The sequence below is a fragment of the Lissotriton helveticus genome, chromosome 6 (assembly GCF_964261635.1).
Source record: "Lissotriton helveticus chromosome 6, aLisHel1.1, whole genome shotgun sequence".
In the NCBI taxonomy this organism is placed as follows: Eukaryota; Metazoa; Chordata; class Amphibia; order Caudata; family Salamandridae; genus Lissotriton; species Lissotriton helveticus.
The window spans coordinates 1,397,558,176-1,397,574,092 of NC_136067.1; the positions used below are offsets into that span (position 1 = coordinate 1,397,558,176).

Here is a 15,917-nt window from a genome sequence, read left to right on the forward strand (position 1 = left end):
TTGCCTGTAGATCTTACTCTTCACAGGCAGACTGTCACCAGTGTCCACCTCATGGGTGCACCAGTTAGTCTGACTAGGTGTTAATGAAAACATATGTCTATGGACTTGTAGAACTTGTCTGCAGTCCCATTGCTGCTGGTCAGTGAGGCTGCCTGCCAAGGCCACTCCATCAACTGAACCATCATCAGGGTTCTGGGATAACAGGTCTGGGAGGAGTCACTCTCTTCCTCCTGTTCCCCATCTGTAGCCGTGAGCAAGCCCATGTCTGCCCTGTCCACATATGCCTTCAATCTTTTGACATGGAGCACCCTGTGGGGGCTCCTAGGGGTGCCAAGGTCCACCAAGTAGGTGACCTCTCCCCTTTTCTTAATTATGGTGTGGGGTCCAGGCCATTTGTCTTGGAGGGCTGCTGGGGCCACTGGCTCCAGCACCCACACCTTCTCTCCTGGCTGGTACTCAGTCAGCACAGCCTTTTGGTCATGCCAAGCTTTCTGGAGTTCTTGGCTGGCCTCAAGGTTTTTGGAAGCCTTCTCCATGTATTCAGCCATCCTGGAGCGGAGACCAAGTACATAGTCCACTATGTCAAGTTTAGGCTTTTAGAGAGGTAACTCCCATCCTTCCCTCAGAAGACACAGGGGTCCCCTTACAGGATGCCCAAACAAAAGCACAAAATGGCTGTAGCCAACCCCCTTTTGTGGGACCTCTCTGTAAGCAAACAGGAGGCAGGGTAAAAGGATGTCCCATCTTCGCCTAAGCTTTTCAGGTAACCCTTTTATCATCCCTTTTAGGGTCTTGTTGAACCTTTCAACAAGCCCATTGCACTGTGGATGGTAGGGTTTAGTGAATTTATAATTAACACCACACTCCTTCCACATTGCAGTCAAATATCCTGACATGAAGTTTGCACCTCTGTCAGAGACAACCTCCTTTGGAAAGCCCACTCTGGAGAAAACTCCAAGTAGGACCCTTGCCACAACAGGTGCTGTTGTGGTCCTCAGGGGAATAGCTTCTGGATACCTGGTGGCATGATCCACTACCACCAGTATAAATCTGTGCCCAAATGCTGTTTGGGGGTCCATTGGGCCAAAAATGTCTATCCCCACTCTCTCTCAGGGTACCCCCACCACAGGTAGTGGTATGAGGGGGGCCTTTGTTGTGCCACCTGATTTGCCACTGGCTTGGCAGGTAACACAGGAGCGACAAAACTCCTTGGCATCTTCTGACATGTGGGGCCACTGAAAGTGAGGGACAAGCCTGTCCCAAGTCTTGTTCTGGCCTAGATGTCCTGCTAGGGGAATATCATGGGCCAAGGTTAGAAGGAAGCCCCTAAATTGCAGAGGTATGACCAACCTCCTGGAAGCACCAGGCTTGGGGTCTCTAGCCTCTGAATAAAGGAGCCATCATCCCAATATACTTTATGGGTACCTTGAGCATTCCCAGCAGCCTCAGCAGCAGCCTGCTGTCTGAGGGGTTCAAGAGAAGGACAAGTTAACAGCCTGCCCCTGATCTGCCCTTGAGGGTCCCCCTGTCCCAAGAAACTCAACCTGATCAGGTTCAAGCTCTTCTAGGGCAGTCTCCTCTTGGATCACAGAATCACCCTCCTGAGAGGGCTGATCCTCAACCTGGGGCAAGGGGGAAGGCACTGCCTTAACCCTCTTGCTCTTTCTCTTGGGTTGTGTCTGGTCTATAGTTTCAAGATCCAGCACAGGTTCAGGTAGGCACTTCTTGGCCTGGGACCTGGTTACAGCAAGGGCATGTGCTGAAATACCTAGCATCTCTGCATGAGTCCTATACTCCACTTCTGACCATACGGAGTTCTCAAGATCATTGCCGAAAAGACATTCAACTGGGAGGTCTGCACTTACCACAACTCTTTTGAGGCCAGTTACCCCTCCCCAGGAGAAATTAACAACTGCCACACTATGGGGAGAAGTGACATTGCCAGCATTGGTCACTAGGTAATTATCACCCAGTACAAGCTGTCCAGGGTCCACAAAGTTAGGTGTCACCATAGTGACACTGGCACATGTGTCCCTGTAGGCCTGAGCCACTTTATCATTAATCAAAGGCATCTACCTGTACTTGCCTAAAGTATTGGGACTCATAGTACTGGACATAGCCATGTCCACATCACAGATAAAGACTGCCTGAGTTGGAATTCTGACTAAGTCAGACCCCATCTCAGTACCCATGGTTAACCCCACTATAGCTTTAGTTTGGGGGCTGCCACTGCTGACTGTACTAGGGGGTGCAGTTGCCTTAGGGGCTGCAGTGGCAGGGGCTGTACCTTTCTTGGTGCACTAACTAAACCAGTGAGAGACTGACTTACAGTAATTGCACCAAGGTTTCTTTGGGCCATCATTCTTCTTTTTCTTTCCAATTTGCCCCCCCCCCCCCCCCCCCCCTCATTAGAAGTATTTTGGGGGCCTGAAGAAGACTTCTGGTCTTTTTGTTTTTGATCTCCACCCTTCTGGTCTGCTTTTTTCTGATCACCTCCATGGTTCTGGGGTTTCTGCTTAACCCTGGTTCTGACCCATTTGTCTGCCTTCTTTCCCAATTCTTGGGCAGAGGTCAGATCTGAGTAAATCAGGTGTTGGTGCAACAACTGGTTCTGACAGTTAAGGATTTGCTCTCTCATTATCAAATTATACAATCCTGTATAGTCCTTAACTTTACTACATAGCATCCAACCTTCCAGAGCCTTAGTGGCACAATCCACAATATCAGTCCAGTCCTGAGCGAGCTTTTTGGGTATCTCTGAACAACAACCTGTATTGCTCAGTGGTTAGGCCAAACCCATCAATAAGAGCACTCTTCAGGACAGTGTCGTTTTTAGCATCCTCAGGGCTAACAGTGAGGAGTTTGTCTCTTCCCTTTTCTGAAAAGGAGAGCCACAAGATTGCTGCCCACTGATCTTGGGAAACCTGCTGTACCATGCAGGCTCTCTCCAGAGCAGTCCTCCATTTGTGGATGTCATCCCCATCTTTGTAGGGGGGCACAATCTTACTCAGGTTTCTATGATCATAGGACCTATCTTTATCCTTAGGGATATTGCTGCCACCAGTGGAATCTAATCCACCTAATTTTCTTTCCCTTGCTAAAGCAAGTTTAGCTTGGGCCAGGGCTGTTTCCTCTTTCTCTATCTGAAGTTGGACAGCTCTCATCCTAGCCTCATGTTCTTTTCTCTGAGGGGAAGTAATTCCCCTTTGAGAACCCCTTGAGGCATTAGAGAGGAGAGACTCCCTGGAAGGAGATCTTTCCCTTCTATTGCCTGGGAAAAGCCTACTATTGGGTCTGGAGAGGTGAAACTCCTCTCCATTCCCATGCAAGCTTAGGTTAGCCTGGCTAAGCCTTCTGAACTGAACCTGACCATTTCCTCCATCATCTGAATCATCCTCATCTACCTCTACAACTTCTGGGTGAATGGGATCCTCATCATCTGTGGGGGTTACTCCTTCTCCTGTATTACCCGAGGGGCCTGCTCCAGAAGCCTTCTCAAGATCAGCTGTCTCTAGGACTTGTATCAGGATTGGGATGGTAGGGTTATGACCCTTTTTCAGCCTCCTGGAGGTACACAAGGCACTCAATTCTCTGAAGCTGAGTTTTTCATAGCTGGAGGGTGCCCTGGGAGGGTCACTTTCCACAGGTAGAGAAGTGGATTGTTCACCTGTGCCAGACATGACTAGTGAGGTGTGGTGTGTGCACCTACCTACACTAAGTGTTTACCTACTAGAACCTTTCTAGTGAGTTGTAGTCAGGGTGGGCTAAGCCCTTTGGTCTACAACTACTAAATTCAGTAGAACTTAAGTATTTAAAGCTTTATTTATATGTACCTATGGTACTTGATGTGATCTTTCAAATGATATTGTCAAAGACTACATTTGGTAAAACAACAGCAAGCTCAAATCCCAACCACTGCACACCATTGTGAGAAGTTGGCCTGGTATATGATGTTCACTATTCTAGTGAGCACCTTGCACCAGTCCAAACGACCCTTATGGTGATTGGTTGTAAGTCAACCTTATAGAGCAGCAATCCTAGGGGTAGCATGGACAAAAGCAGTCTTAGGCTAAACTCAAGAGGGCATGTGAAGCCAGCTGTTTTACCATATGCATCCTTTTAATACCAAATGAAAGGACACCACACAAGTTATATATTATAAAATATATGTATTTATTACTAGAATAATCCTCTGTACTCATTATGAGTGCAGAGGCACAAGCGTTACACAAAGAACTTCATATAACATACAAACGTTGCACAAATATGGATAGGCCCTGGTGGCCCCTAAAACTATATACTAAAATAGTGGTATAAGAACCACGTCACGAACAATGGTAAGGCCTAGGGCCTTGAGAATCGCTGGGGCTACACTGGACTAACAGAAGTTAGGACGTGGGAGGCCCGCAGGATGCGGGTGCAGTGTCTAAATGCACACGTGTGCACCAATAGAAGTCAATGGTGCGTAAAAGTTAGAAAGTTGCAGATTTGGAAGTCTTCCGACTGGACTAGAACTTAACCACTTTAAACTATGACACTAGGGATGTAAATCTCTACAGGAGCACCGGAGCACTCTCGTTACCTCACCCACAGGAAGTGGGTGCATAGGTGTCAATGTGTGTCGGGTTTCGTCGTGGAGTTCTATAGAGCCTTGGAGAAAAGATGCTGCAGGCGACCAGGAGAGAAGAGTCCGGTTAGATCCAAGGGTGGATCGAAGATGTAGAGCACCTGAAAGCAGAGGGGACAGAGTCTGGGTCACTAGCCAGTGACCAGGAAGGAACCAGGCGATGTCGGGCGCAATCAGGTGGTTGTCGTGAAGCTTGTCTCCGCTGCCACGTGGACCAGGAGGTATCGACGATGACCAGGAGCTGGGCACGGACTGTCCCACGAAGGCTCTCGCTGTCGGCGGTGTCGGCTTCTGGATTGGAGTCAACAGGCCTTGGCAAATGCAACCCACGCAGGAATCACAGATGGCTTCTGGATCAGACCAGCAAGGTCTGATGGGCTGCTCCTTTTCAGGGGAGCAAGGGCCAGTCTGGAGCAACCAGACCAGCGGTGTAAATTCAAAGGTTCGTCGTCGGAGGCCACTAGCCAACGGGCAAGTGACCGGACGGACCCGTCGAGCAGGAAAATGCAGAAGGTCCCCACGCAGCACTCTGAGTGTAGAGGTGATCTTCGGTGCAATTGATGCTTGGGGCTGGGGCTTCTTAATCCCCAATGCACAGCTTCGAGGGTGCCTCGGGAGCTGCACGGAAAGTAATTCGCTGGCTTTTCAAGATGGCCGGTCCCACGTCTCATTTCGCCTCCACAGGTCTCAGCTTTGCTGTGGATCGGGCTGTTGGATGTCTGGGAATCCAGTTCTTGTTGATCTCCGTCGCTCGAGCTCCGGCGGGAGCAGCAACAAAGCAAACCGTTGAGCGCTTGCACAGGGTGGTCACTCCTTGACCACAAGGGAGATTCTTCAGTCTTCTACGTCGAGTAGGATGTCGAAGGGTCCAGAGTTACGTATCAAAGTTTCAGTCCGGATTATCTAAAGTCTATGGACACAGCTCCTACCTTTATTCCAAATCAAGGGGCTAGATTACCTGCTAGGTCCCTCCTATGGGTGGGACCCAGGAAGGGGGTGGTTACACCTCTTTCCCTTTGTCCAGTTTCGCGCCAGAGCTGGGGCTGGAGTGCCCCAGCACTGGTTTGAACTGGGCTATGCATGGGACACCTTGTGTGCCCCAGGCAGCGTCTAGTTTCATTTAGCCCTCCCTGCCCCAATCCACTATCTCCTGTCTGGGGTGGTGTTAGCACCTCCCTGTGACAGGCAACCTTTTGTCCAGGTCTCCCCTGCCGGAGTTTCGGTCAGCAGAAGGAGGCCAGACTTGTGTCTGTGGCAGCAGCATCCATTTTGTGATGCTGAGGCTCTGGTTGATGTTCGAGGCATGTGGGCTGCTGAATTCATATCTTGTGCATAGATCGCCACTTAAGAACAGATGCATACTGGTAAGTAGCACATTCGTTTAACCGCGTTTAAGGAAAGTAACATGTCTTCTCCCTCTAGAAGGGTGGAATGCTACCCCCGTCGCCAGAACTGGCGAGGGGGTAGTATTCCAAAGCGTATGACACCTTACACAACATGTTTCGATAAAGCCAATCCAAAGTTAGCAATAACCGCGAGGATTATAAATGCACTTAAGAGTATATGGTATGGCAATATCATAGAACAGCTATAAGGACATGGTTCCGAAAGCTGCAGACAGGCTTCGCTCATGCTAGAGCACCATCTCACATAAAACCAAGCACTCTGCCTCCAGGATTGTTAAGGCATGCCATAGGAGTGACTTATAGGTGCATATGAGTCTATATGTAAAGGTAGATATAGGAATACTATATCTAAGCAAGGGGTGATTACACCACCTTGCCCCAGCTGAGTGATCAGCCAGTTGTGTCAAATTGGAAGGCCAGCCAGGGGTGGCAAAAGATATGATGCAGCCCCTGGTAGGACTTGGGTGCCTCTATGCCCTGGGTGCCTATGGCACACTGTACAGAGGCTCACAAGAGTGACCCAAATACCAATTGGTGATGTACCTAAAGTACATGGGGTTGAATTTAGAGAGAGAGAGCAGCAGGGCTGTGGGTCTGATTAGCAGGCCCACAGCTACATTAAGTCGAAAACCATTGAAGCAAAAAGCAAAAAGTGGGGTGACCATAGGAAAGCAGACCCTACTCTCCTACAAGGATAGTTTACATGTATTAAAGGGATGTACTGGATTTGCTTACATAGATGCGATAATTGAAGTGGAGCATTACAAATGCTTTCCTTCACTAGGGCCTACAACTGAATTTTAAGTCTGCACTGCCTGACGTGGGGCATTGTAGGATATTGTGCTGCGTCATCGGAGAGGCCTCTCCAGAGACATACCCATTATAGATGTCCACTGTGAAAACTACCTGTAACCAGTTGCTCTGATGTTAGGAAAACTTTGTAAATGCAGGTCATAATGTTTGGCGCTATGTTGTTAAAGATCCTGTTATGAAAAGCAGCTTCTCTTGTCTAATAACTATTAGGACATTAGCGTTCTTTTGCAAATCTATTGTTCCAGTGTCTAAGGTCTTGCAGCGTCACCTTAAGATTAATGCAAATATTTGACAACACAAAAGGTGTTTAGTTAATCTAGTTTTTTTTTTAAGCTAATATAGTTGTGTGGCAGGGTCATTGGGAAATTGGTGAACCACTAATGGGTACGCTTAAAAGTATACTCCAAGAACACTAGGTTAAACTTTTGTAAGAAAATCACTGTCATAGCAGTGCTTCTTTCTGTAGCTTCCTTCGATTAGCATCGTGCTCCTGGCATAGTGACTCATCTCTGTAGTTGGTGCCTTTATCAACCAAGGATATTCCAAGCTTTAAGGCTATAGTGTATTTGATATAAAAGAAGGCTGCTTGGGCACATTTTTCACTTTTGTACCTTTGGGGCTGATAATTCTGGTATATTGTCAGTGGTCTATAAATAGTACTCTGATGGAATGGTTGAAAAAACATTATTACATCTGTGGTGTGGTGCTTCACTTTGAAATGGCATGAATTCATTTTTTGCTAACTGTGTACATATTGCATGTTAACATGCTTTTAACGAGCTTAACTACAAGGTTGCCCTGCCAGGAAGCCAAATTTGTGGAAACTTGACTTCTATTTTAACGCGTTTTCCCAGGAAGTGCACTATTCTTTTAGTTTGTCAAAGCAAGATCAAAAATACATGCCTGACCTTTTTTATTTGAATAAATGACAGAACTCATGGATAGTTGCTTGAAGCAGGATGGCACCCCCTCAGAAGTAGTACGGGACTATGATAATCTTTTTAGCTAACTCATCGGCTCTGGCAAAGAAGAGTCCCCCCCCCCCCAGCCCCAACACACAAAAATATGCACCATATTGGTCTAATAATGAATGCACAAAAACTCGTAAACATCTAAAAGAGGCCTTAAATGCCATTCCTCAGGATAAAGAGCAAATAAAAACCCTTAGGAAGACCCATAAATCTGTGATTGGAAAAGGGAACTGAAGAATGAGGAGTGGAAGCATTTAGTATTAGCAGGATCCCTTAAGGACACAAAAACATTCTTGGAAGTTACAAATCGTCCAATGTTCTCAGAAGATTCACCCCAGATGGTTTCTTTGATTTTAGATGATGTATGGGATGGCCATTTTACTCTCCTTTTTAATCCTTTATATAGGGCAATAGATTTTTGGGACTACCAAAAAGGGTGGGAAAAAAAGGGTCGTAGGGGAATTTAAAGACCCGGCCTAGGTTAAGCCCCCTTCTCAATACTTTAAACACAAGAAAACCTAGGGGTCTAAGATAAAGGGGTATATGAAACCCTCAATCCATAGTGCAAGCTTAATGGAAATAGATATTAGGAGTAGGATAGAAAATAACCTGAAACAAAAGGAAGTGTAGGTGGTTGTGAAAAAGAACCCGCTTAGTTCCTAGGATACCCATCAAACAATTGTATGATCCATTATATCATCTGGTCATCCTACAGAGGTAATAAGTCTCTAGATCATTGAGACCAATTTATACCCTGTTGTAGAGCGAGGTCAATGCCCACAAGCACTAGGTGACCAGTGAAAAACACAGGATGGGTAGAAGTGCAGTGCAAAATGAAATGTGGTGAGAGTAAAATAGGATAGAGGACAGGACAGTACTTTTATTAGAAATGTATCCTCTTCCTCATTAAAATCAAAACGAACAGTGTATGAATGGAGTATGGAAATAAATCACTGCATTAATGGCCAACATGTTTCAACCTATCTGGGAAGGACCCAAGGCTTTCATCAGGACCCCTGTTCATAACAATGCTACTGCTTGGTGAAAAAATGATAATAATGTAATACCACAAAAGGATACAACGTGTGAATTACAGCTCCGCCGTGTAGGTAGATCCAATATGTGATCCAGCACTACCGGGGAGAAGACCTCACCTCGCCTGGACTCAAACTCAGGAAAAAATGAGGCCACGCTCTCTCCGTCGTTGCCCCAGGCTGTACCTGAGCAAGGGGGAGGGTTCGTTTTGATTTTAATGAGGAAGAGGATACATTTCTAATAAAAGTACTGTCCTGTCCTCTATCCTATTTTACTCTCACCTCATTTCATTTTGCACTGCACTTCTACCCATCCTGTGTTTTTCACTGGTCACCTAGTGCTTGTGGGCATTGACCCCGCTCTACAACAGGGTATAAATTGGTCTCAATGATCTAGAGACTTATTACCTCTGTAGGATGACCAGATGATATAATTGATCATACAATTGTTTGATGGGTATCCTAAGAACTAAGCGGGTTCTTTTTCACAACCACCTACACTTCCTTTTGTTTCAGGTTATTTTCTATCCTACTCCTAATATCTATTTCCATTAAGCTTGCGCTATGGATTGAGGGTTTCAATAGATTTTTGGGCAAAGGATGTGGGGAGGACCCACAATTTAAACCAAGCTCTACAAATAGGTATGCCCATCTCAGTGAAAGATGTGGAGGTAGCTATATCACAGGGCATCTGTTTTAAAACTCCTGACCCTGATGTATTGCCCTTTGACCTTTTTCAGGGTAACCATTTTTTGTGGGTGCTGCTTCTAACTAATATTTCTAAAGCTGCTATTATTGGCCCAGTGCCTGCGACATGGAAGAGGCGATAGCGGTCACTGTCGTTTAATTTTAAAAAGGGGACAGCAAAGACCCTGCCTGTTACAGGCCAATATCATTGATCGATGTGACAGTAAATGTTTTAGGTAGGGTCCTTTTGGCGCGATTAGACTTCTTGGCGGCCGCAAATAGGGTCCTTTCAAAAACACAATATGGTTTTAGATGGGGCATGGGCACGACAGAACAATGCCTCACACTGTCACTGATTGTCAGTAAGTACACAAAATCCAGAAAGCGTTCTATACATCTGGCCTTCAGGGACTTATCGAGTGCTTTCGATACTGTTAGTCAGGACGGATTGTGGGTTATGATGGGAGACATGGTAGTGGAGGAAGCATTGGTACTCTTCTTACGCAGGCTACATACTAATACAACAGTTAGGATTAGATAAGGAGGTAAGGGAGAGAAAACACAGCAATTGCTTCAACTGAGTGGGGGGTCCGTCAAAGACCGCATTGGTCTCACCTCCTTGTTACTATGGGGAAAGATTTGGCTCTTAGGGGATTTAGCTTTTTCAAGAGCAATTATCGGGGATTTCCTTGCTGTCTCTGGTGCTGAGACAATCCCCTGGTGTTACCATCTGAAATGTATGTTTTTTCAGATTGGTTTTTGTGATGTTTTCGAAACCCCCAAACTATGACCCCCTAAAGCAAAAGACATTATCAAATAATTTTTTCTGCTAGGACTAGCATTAATTATCGGCAGCCCCAGATAATTTTATTTGGATTTTATCATGAATCCGCAATTGAGATTTTACCTTACAAGGTTTTGGTTGGCCACAGTGCACTTTTTGGTAGCTTTTCCATGTCAGGAGACTTTTCTGATGAGCTTATGCCATGTCCTTGTGATTTGTATAAACAAAGCACCCTGCACTTTGTATTATTTTGTTCACTTTACAATACAATAAGAGCTAGATTTGTGCTCCCACTATTGAGACTGCAACGTCCCTGTACCTATAGAGCAGGTTTTAGATACCTGTATTAATTAGTCTCTATTGACATCTGTACTGCACTTTATCAGGGGTGCCCTTGCAATCGGAAAGCGATACGGTAAAGACTGTTATAGAGTGACATGCATTGAAATATTTATATTAAGTGTCACAAATATATTTTAAGGGACGAATTATAATAAGCTCGTAATGTCTCTATTTCATGTCCTGTTGACGTCTTCATTTTGTTATTCATATCTCCTGAACCTGGATGTAGTTGGGTTTGATTTTATAATACTTTTTATGAGTGTACCTCACTTTTAACTTTTGCTGTGTATTTGATTATGTGCTTCTATGAATTGCTTGATGAATCGATCAAATACTTTTGACAATGATGAATTGCTGTGAGAGATGCACTAGCATAATCGTATCTATTTTGATTTTATTGTCTTACATTTTTTATATTCTTAACTATTGCAAGTGCGCATTTTTATTCCACCTATCCCAGTTAGTTGTTTTGAGCTGCCAATACTAGAAAATAACATAGATAATCCGGGTGACATAGCGGACCCTTAAGGAGTCCATGTTTAAGGAGTCCATGTTTAAGGACTCTCTTTTTGAGGTTTGTTTCTTTGGTTTGGGTCTTGGTATTGTGGCAGCACTTTGACAATCGATGAATCATGACTGAAATTGATCTTTATATTTACAATGCTTTGAGCTGTGATTCGTACCTATCAAGCATTTTTGTATTTATAATGTTTTTGATTGATCATCTCGGAAGATATGCCATTTATTGTTTTAGCAATCTGGTACAAATGTCTTGTAGGAAAGTTAGTGTAGCCATTTTCTAGATAAATGGAATGTTTTAAGTGATTTTCAGATAAAAAAGTTAGGAATGTTATGTGAAGAACAGCATGTCTTACTGTGAGTCAAACTTTGTAACACCAGTATTAACTGGGCTTTCTACCTGTTGCTGTATTGTTATTCAGATTGTAAATTAGACCTGGTATGTTTAGGTTGAAAAGTTTACAATTCTTTTTACCTTACTCCTAAAATTAGATGCCGTTGGCACCAGCTGTACCGGCTGTTAATTTGATCCCGCCGGTGTTCCCGCTCCCTATGTCAGTCCCTCCTCCAGGTTACGTGATGCCTCCGCCCCCATTTCTACGGCCTGCATTTGACCCCTCACAACCACCACCTGGTAAGTCACTCTTTTGCCACACTACAAGAGTTGCAAACTAATTTGAAGGCTGCATTTTCCATAAGTCATTTTAATGATTTTGTTGCTTTGTGCGATACTACATTTGTTAAAAACCTATTCCTTTTTGAAATGTTGACTTTAAAGAGATTGCAATCATTTATCTGATTAGGCAAAGAGCAAATATTGCATTCTGTGCTCCAGATTGATTGAATTGAAATTGCATTTATATAGCGCTTACTACTCTGAGAAGCGTTGAAGTGCTTTGCATTGAGAAGCACGCTACCCGAGTGCCAAAAGTTAGTTGTCAGTCCATTGGTTATTGGGTTTAGTCTTGCATGCTTAAGGAAAACCATTCCATGCATTTACTCCAGTTTCTTGGTGGTACATTAGTGTCTTAGGTGTGATGATCAGAGGAGGATATGTGGAAAGCATCTGCTTGCTGAAATTAATCAATATGTAATGATTTCCAAAAAAAAGGGCTTAAGACAGACTTGCAAGCGATTTGGGTAAGTTATACAGGAAAGTGGTGTAGAAGACAGAAGGGATGCAGCAGTATAATCAAAATAAATAGGAAAATGTAAAAAAATGAAAAGATTATTCAAGGTCCGTTTTTCATACATGATTTTAAGGAATAATAAATTGTGTAGATTTTTGTGCAATAGCATACAATCTGTAAATGTACTTCTGTGGAGAAAACTTTGAAATCCTGATCTGGTGTTTGTCATGTGCGGTTTTAGATACACATGTTTGGCATATGTCTGCCATCTAGTGTTGGGCTCGGATGTGTGCAAGTTGTTTTTCTTTGAAGAAGTCTTTCAAGTCTTGAAGTGTAGTGACTCCACTGCTTGCTTGCAGTGTGCATGGTCCTCTACTCCATAGTTAGATGATTTATTTTTCTTCTGCCGTCGGGTTCAGTCATGTGCTCCTCTGCATTGTCTTGGTACTGCCGAAAAACTAGCATTTAGGCATCTAACGTCTGTGTTATCGATCATAGTTACTTATAATTTACACCGGTTGTCTGTCGACGTGTTCCAACCGACCATTGCCGGTAGGCCTTTGCCCTTCGGTGTGAATCCTTATTTTTCAAGTTACATTCATTTTATGCCCATCTTGTGATGGAACGGATACCTTTTCGTTTTTGCCCACGCCGCCATATCAAGTTTACACACATCGACCAACATTTGGGGTGTAACTTGTGTCTGTCTCCGGATCATCAGGAATCTATCTGTGAGGGGTGTAAGTGCTTTCGAACGTAGACGAACTGTGCGATCGATGCGCAAGATGCTTTGAAATGTCCAGGTGCACAGTCGACGACACTCTGGGCATTTTTGGATCCGAAGAATACCACCAAGAGGCACAAGCTCAGGTCTGAGCAGCAGAGGAGGGCTATTTCTCCCCTGGTGACAGTTTGGGGACCGAACTCGAAACTGAGGACTTTCCACCTGGTCAAACAGCGAGTACTGTGCTCCATCCATCCTAACCGCAGTCAACAAAGCATCCCATAGGGTCAGCAGTCTGGTTTAAACCAACCGAAGTCTTCGTACAGGCCACCACTGCATTTGGGCCATGGTCGGCTCCGAAGAGTTGTACCGTAAACCCCTAGCACCAGCTCACCACCCAAACAGCCAAAGGCCCATGTCCACCAGTCGTCGGCGTCGAGTCTCCGAATGGAAAGCCCCAGCACCAAAACGTAGCGGGGCCTCGGTACTGAAATGAAGTTCCTCGGCACCGAGACCATCCGCATCAAAAACCAGCTCCAAAACTATGGAACTGATACTTGAAAGGTTAAAAGAACATCATGCCAGACAAAAACTACTGCTGATTCACCCAGACACTGGTAGAATCTTGGCTGTGCCGCTACAAAACAAAGAAAATCTAGCAAGATGGCGCCTGGAGAGCTGAGAGGACGTTGCCAGGTGCCACAAGAAATGCACCGGGAGACCGCCGGTTTCCGCTTCCAACCTGGTAACAACGCCACCAACCCTCAGCCCGCATCCCGATTTGAGGGTCACGCACTGTGTTGACTGTCATCAGGACTGAAGGGGCGCCGATAGGGCATGGCCAGTGGGAGCAAAGGTGAGAGCTTCGCCTGCGGTGGCGAGACATATGGAGTGGTGTGGCTCACTGGTTAGAGGCGGCAGACCCGTTAGCCGAGAACGGCCCGGGACCAGGGTTCAATTCCCGACGCGGCAGGGTCGTGGACCAGGGTCAAAACGGCCTCGATAATTCTCGCCTCGGTGCCTACTCTAACCAGGGAACACACTCGGGAACTCTGGGCATTAAGCTTGCCTCATCTCTACAACGGCCGCCCACAGACGCCGGGGATGCCTGGTTTCACCTTGGAGATACCCAGAAAGCTATTATTAGCCAAAAAACAACTTTGATGATAGGGGACACGGAAGCTGCAATGCGAACTACGATAGACTCCGCCAGTGTTTCCTGACCGAACATCGGAGAAATCACACGCAGGCAAGATCCTGACTGCTATTTGTGCGAGAAGTGAGTGTGCGCAAAGGAAAGCAGAACTTTCACGGATGATAACTGCAGGGTTTCACCTTTGTGCCTCATCGCCGATTGTCGTGTGTGTTCTGTGGCGCGACCCCAGGTAAAAGCAAAAAGCAAATGGCAGCGCATAGAGAAGTAAAACTTTATTGAGACACTTGTTGCAATGCAGGTCATGCACTCCCCCTTACCCCCCCCCCTCCTCCCCTTCTATTCTTCATTATAACGCTGTCCATCAAGGCCGCACTGAGAGCCGTTGAACCCCTGCAGTGCAGTGAGTATGCCAACGTGAACTAGCAATAACTTCCATATCCTGCGTCACGCTAGGGACACCATACAGACAGAGTGGGCACAATATTGTAAAAATACGCTGGATGATGTGCGACCGCATGCACTGAACACCCGCGCTGCTGTGGCACCCATTTGAAATAGCGCTAATACCTGGTGGCATCCTACTGAATCACCACTATAACTGCCCATCTGCTCCAATGCACAAACTGCACACCCACTATCCCAGGAGGCTGCCTGAATAAACAAATAATACCGGCACAAAACGTGGGCTAACATCAGAGAACTGCACCACTGAGGAGATACCTATATGAGCCTGAAAACAAAATACCTAATCACCAGATCTCACAGATGGAGCCAGCCCCCGGCAATTTCCTCATTGCCACGCACGGCTATTGACAACCCCCATTATACCACTTCAACCCCAGTGAAACAATCTGGTTGGACCGGAAGGGTGGCACCAGGGCAACACTCTTCGGGACCCTTAATTAGCCCAATATACAAAGAGTAACTCCAGCACGCATTCTATCAAGGGTGCAAAATATTGATGCATCAAGCAACATGGGCAAACTTGACAAACAACAGCCCAAACTATCATTCGATACACGTCGCACGCCGAGGCCCACACAGGCACTCTCTGATACTGAGATCGACCCAGAACGTTCCAGAGACACTAACATGGACTATCTTTGATCTTCTCTCCTCTCCACTGAAGGGAGAAAACCGCCGTCCCACTCAAACCGCCATCACCCACGCCCAAACTGGGACACGCCCACTCGGAGGCCACGCCCCCTGCAAACAACATATATACGCGCTGATTACACGAGCGCAACAGATTGTAAGAACCTCCTGAGGCACAGCCGGGAGTTAGGCAGCAGACAGCGTGTGGATCGTTTGTTTTAACCTTGGCAAATATTGTTTTTAAAAAATTGTCTCACCCTTCTCCTGACACTTGATTACTTGGTGCAGGACTCCCCCACACAGCGGAACGAGCGCTGCCAAGGGAGAAAACCGCCGTCCCACTCAAACCGCCATCACCCACGCCCAAACTGGGACACGCCCACTCGGAGGCCACGCCCCGAGCAAACAACATATATACGCGCTGATTACACGAGCGCAACAGATTGTAAGAACCTCCTGAGGCACAGCCGGGAGTTAGGCAGCAGACAGCGTGTTGATCGTTTGTTTTAACCTTGGCAAATATTGTTTTTAAACAATTGTCTCACCCTTCTCCTGACACTTGATTACTTGGTGCAGGACTCCCCCACACAGTGGAACGAGCGCTGCCAAGGGAGAAAAACGCCATCCCA

General features: G+C 45.9%; 1 protein-coding gene across 3 annotated transcripts in view; it reads left to right on the forward strand.

Annotated features, from left to right (window-relative positions):
- The window catches only part of SCAF8 (SR-related CTD associated factor 8), a 1,826,711-nt gene that overhangs the window by 833,091 nt on the left and 977,703 nt on the right, over positions 1 to 15,917 (forward strand). For all 3 annotated transcript variants that reach the window (XR_013596231.1, XR_013596230.1, XM_078649179.1), the window contains exon 18: positions 11,676 to 11,817. Coding sequence is in view for 1 of the 3 variants with exons in the window: in XM_078649179.1 (XP_078505305.1) it covers positions 11,676 to 11,817 (142 nt within the window). In the remaining 2 variants the exon portion in view is untranslated. The remainder of the gene's footprint in view (positions 1 to 11,675; positions 11,818 to 15,917) is intronic.